The following is a 5,000-nucleotide window of genomic DNA, read 5'->3' on the forward strand; positions in this document are numbered from 1 at the left end:
CACACACACACACACACACACACACACACACACACACACACACACAAATACTTAGATCATTGTCAACCACAATAAAATAGGCTAACAGCCTTGCAGCTTGGCTTGTCATTCCCACACATTCCCTCACAGCACAAATGCACGCACATGCACACGCACGCACATGCACACGCACACACGCACACACACAAGCAAACTCTTTCTCTTCTTTTCAAATACATACTGTACATGCACTCCTACATCTCTTTCATATCCACACCCAACAGCACACTCATGCCTACCTCGCTCTCTCTCTTTCCCTCTCTTTCTCTCTCTCTCTCTCTCTCTTCCGGTGTGTCTGGTATGTAGGAGACTGGAGGCTGAGGGCTGAGGCTTATCTTATCCGTTCCAAGGCTGAACAGAAGCTGCCGAGGCTGGGGTGACTGGCTCCATACAACCCCCACCACCACCCAGTTACACACACACACACACACACACACACACACACACACACACACACACACACACCATTTCCACCAATGGCCACCACACACACAGCTATAAGGCCCTTGCTGAGCCTACCTTGTGAGGGAGCGCTTACAAAGCTGAGCACTTTTCTAGCGCTGTTGCTCTGGATGATATGGTAATGAAACAGCAGCTATGCCACTTGGCTCAGCAGGACAGGGACAGATCCGGACCGACCACACCACACACTAACCCAGAGTCCAAAGACTGTTGGAACCAGAACCTAGTCCCACGGTCAGACTAAAGCCAGGTCAGTCAGGGCCGGATCGGAACCAGGCTGAACTGTGATCTGATGTCCCGGTGCACTCCCTTGGGTTGAGTTGCTTCCTTCTTTCTTTCTGTCCTTACTCCTTTCATTTCTTCCTGGCCCATCTTGTCTTCCTTCCGCTCTTGTTACCTCTCTTCTCTTCTTCCTCTCACCCCCCCCCCCTCCCTCCTCTCTCTCTCTCTCTCTCTTTCACTCTCTGGTTACTCCATCCATCCTCATCTTTCTTCCCATGATCCAATCATATTATCTCTCTCTTGCTTTTTCTCTCTCCCTCTCTCTTTCTCTCTGTCTCCCATTTACTTGTATTGAACATGGCAATGAGGAAACCTGCTCACTGACTGATGACACTTCATGTTTTCTTGCCCAAACAAATGTACAGTAAACATAAACGCAAACACACACAGAGTTGGCTTTCATTGATGCATATAAGGCTCGGCTCCGTAAACATTTTTTTCCCCCCAGTACCATCAGAAACTCTGCTGTCACTGTAAGAAGTGCCATTCTGACATGGGCTTCCACTCTTGACAGAAGCCTGTTAGGTGTGCCATCCAAAGCAATCCAGATCACAATTATCAACGTTCAGTGCAGAAGCACTGCTGCATGTCAGAGTTGCAGGTTATGTCAAATATAGAGAAATAGCATATTCTACTACTGCGGCTAATGGGACAATGGACAAAGACACGTTTCAACATGCCATCACTAGCCAAATGAGGTCAAAGGGGGATGTATCAACACGAAATGTAACAAGCTTCAACAACAACTGTAGCAAACCAATGCAGACTAGTGTAGCTAAAACACCGCTCCAACCGGGCTGTCACCGACTGGAAACAGAACACCTGCTGGCAAGCGTGTCCGCGTGCTTACACAGGTGACCAGCTGTCCCTTTCGCTAGCCGTAGCCTACCGACAGACATCAGGTTACGCGGGGCGGCCGTTGTTGAAGTAGCTGGGCGGTTAACATTAACGTTAGCTAATCTCAGTGACTGGACAACAGACAAGTGACTTATACTGACAGGCTAAACAAGTGTGTCGGGGCGGACTCAACTGGATGAGCTAAGCAGTCAAGCTACATTTAAACGTCACAGACTAGCTCCACTATCGCTGGGCAGATGTCTGTCCACTCTCCACTGTCCATGTCCTTTGCAACACCAAAAAGCTAAATCGACTTTGTAAGCCATCCGGCAAATGAAATGAACTGACATTGCCTGAGGCAGTGTTGTCATAAATGCGTGTGTGTGTGTGTGTGTGTGTGTGTGTGTGTGGTGTGTAGAGGCTAACAAGCTCGGCACTTACCAGCGACAGGAGTGAGCAGTAGCACGACGAAAAGCCCTAGCGCCAGGATAGACATTCGGCCCGGCACTGCCATATCTAGCGGCTATGCAGAAGAAGGGGTTGTCCCAACCAGCGTTTCCAAAAAAAAGTTTTCTAGTATTCGCTCCTTTCCCTGAATGAGCAGAGTGAGCTCATTCGTTTGCAGTTACTTGTCCGACTGGTAAAAAATGGTTGGTGATGATTATGAACCAATAGCACATGTCTTATGCCGCTTGTCTCCCTGCGCACGTTGATTGTCGTGGAGAAAGTGCAGGTAGCTAGCTAGCTATAATGTTCAGTCCAGCCCAAGCAAGCCAGAGAACAAAATCTGATTTGCTCTCCAATTGCCCATTTGACAGACTGTGTAACGGTATATTAGATTGCTGCCTATCATCCGTGTTAGTGTGTCGTAGAATGATTAATAGTGCCTTCAAAAAAATCCGTCTTCTGCACTACAATATTTCGCGGTACAGCCAAATGATTTTAGCTGACGCGTAAATTCGTTCGGGTGCTTTCAAGTCCAAGTTCAGCGGCCGCGCGGTGCATGGGTCAATGTTGACAGTCAATATTCCTATCGAGTTGGAGGGTTAGCCTAGCTGATGTTGCCTGGCTGTCCTCTCAACATTTGGTAACGTTACTTCTCTTGGCTCCCTTTTAACATCCAATCGCAAGGCAGAGTCACCAGCCTAAAATAGATTATTTCAACAACGCGAATTAGCAAATTATTTGAAAATCTGACAACTGTGAAAAATCCAGCAGATCCAATGTCATGGCTGAAATGGAACTGTATACGAAGCCATAGGTCTAGTAAAAGCTTGCGTTTTGAATCGGGGCCAAAAAAGGCCTTTTAACACACAGCAAGACTTAAACGCTTTGAATTAGTCTCTTTTTAAAACAAAATAGCTTGCCAACACTATTCACATGGAAGTCAAATTTGCCGTACAGAAGTGGGCAGAAATCTTGAAGTCCACGTAGGTTCGTTCAGAGTGTAGCCCGTTTTCTTTGCTAAACTTCGCCTCCTCTTTCGTAGCAGCAGACGCTGTACTGAAGGGCAGCCTCGCTCCCCCCCTTCGGCGTCCCTGTTCCCAATGTCGGGACTGCGTGAACAATCGTGGAGTTTGCCCCAACTGAGCGCGATGGTAAAGCCTCTTACGATTCTAAAAAACAGGCCTCCGCCTCGGTAAAGTCCATGCTGACGTTATACAAGAACGTATAAGATGTGTGTTTGTCCTCCAGCTTTCCATACATTTCTCGCTTTCACGAACTTGTACGAAACACCAAAATAGCTAGCTAGTTACTGTACTAGATGACTGCCAGACAGTACGAGTCCGATCATAACTCGCGTTTAACGAAACTAGAACTAGCCAGCGTTACATGTAATCCACTCAAACGGCTATAGCTTGGCAAAACAGTAAAAATCCTCGTTGATTTTCTCCGATTGATGGTGAAAAACGAGTTGCTGAATTCTTCCGCCGTTCCCTTTAATCACAGATCTTACGGAGGCGACAGACAGGCGGCTTGGAACGAGTTGGCCGCAGGTTGTTCTGTGTGCGTGTGTTTGTGTGGATGGGGAGGTTCAACCGCGAGCGAGCGAGGGAGGGAGGGAGGGATGTGTGTGTGTGTGTGTGTGTGTGTGTGTGTGTGTGTGTGTGTGTGTGTGTGTGTGTGTGTGAGTGGTGAGCGGGTGGGTGGGGTGGGTGGTGGGGAGTGTACAGTCTGCTCGCTTAAAAAAAAATATGCCGAAACGAGCGCCCTCTACCCGCAGACATTCAGGATTACCAGAGATTACTGTAGTTCACTTTCGTGCAAACAGTCTAAGAATTGCCGTTGCCCTCAATATAGGCCTAGAAATCACGTAAGTCCACAGTGATGATAACATCAAATCAAAATTAAATTGTATTTAAAAGGTACGCAAAAGAACTGTCAAATGAGATCGTCCTAAACAGAGCCAGGTCCCAAAGACACCCAAAACCAGGCACTGCCATTAGAATGGAAAATATATCCTCTGGACCTGTAAACTGGTGTTCTATTTGGTAGCATTCTGAGCTGTTATGTGATTTATACCTGTGGTTTGTACTTCAAAGGCCTCCTAATTCTCTGAACATGTTTCAGTTGACAAATAAATGCAGATTTTTTTTTTTTTTAAACAATGTTATATTTTATTTGTGTGTAATTTGAATACAAAAATTGTGATTGCTTTTGCTTATCATTGCTACATGAAATAAAATAAATAACACTGGACATAAACAAAAGCATGTTGATGTTGAACAAACTTGTTATTAGTACCCAAATAATGGCCAACAACGCTGTATTTTTGTAAGTATAGCACATTTATAAATATGTAAATAAAAAAGAGAGTTCACAATCTAGATATGAGCAAGTAAACAAAATAATACAAATCTAACATGTAACATGAGAACACTGTTCATAAGATGCTATTATGGATTACAAAAACAATATAAAAGAAATAAATATGACTGAATAAATACAGATTAATGTAACACAAAAAAAATAAAAATGCTGCTTGTGCTTTTGTCTAATTCACATTAACTACCCCTGAGTTATGCTACATAAGAACAACATTCATAGATATGGACAGACGAGAGGAATGTGCTTAGACTAAAAAAAAAAAAGTTTACAAATTGAAAAACAACAATATTTGTAACATTTTCTGATGATAAAATGTATCCACATTAGAGACTGAGTGAGCGAGCTCATCATACCTTTACCCTGTGAAGAAACCTCTCTCAGGATTGGCTGAGAGACATCCACAGCTCCTCCTCCCTAATACTCCTGTCCAATCGATGTGTCTCAGACTCAAACACGGACGGGACGGGCTGCTGGGAAACGGCAGCCAGTGATTGGTTGAGGTCCTGTCGCAGCGCCTCCAGTCTCTGGTTATTCTTCTGAGAGCGCTCGAT

General features: G+C 45.1%; 1 protein-coding gene across 1 annotated transcript in view; it reads right to left on the bottom strand.

Moving 5' to 3' along the window:
• Nucleotides 1-4,826: 4,826 nt before the first annotated feature.
• The window catches only part of LOC134078953 (trichohyalin-like), a 12,754-nt gene continuing 12,580 nt past the window's right edge, over nt 4,827-5,000 (bottom strand). The window contains exon 8 of the mRNA XM_062535118.1: nt 4,827-5,000. This exon is cut by the window's right edge and continues 54 nt beyond it. Within this exon, the coding sequence (XP_062391102.1) occupies nt 4,827-5,000 (174 nt within the window).

This window comes from Sardina pilchardus, chromosome 4, assembly GCF_963854185.1.
Source record: "Sardina pilchardus chromosome 4, fSarPil1.1, whole genome shotgun sequence".
Lineage (NCBI taxonomy): Eukaryota > Metazoa > Chordata > Actinopteri > Clupeiformes > Clupeidae > Sardina > Sardina pilchardus.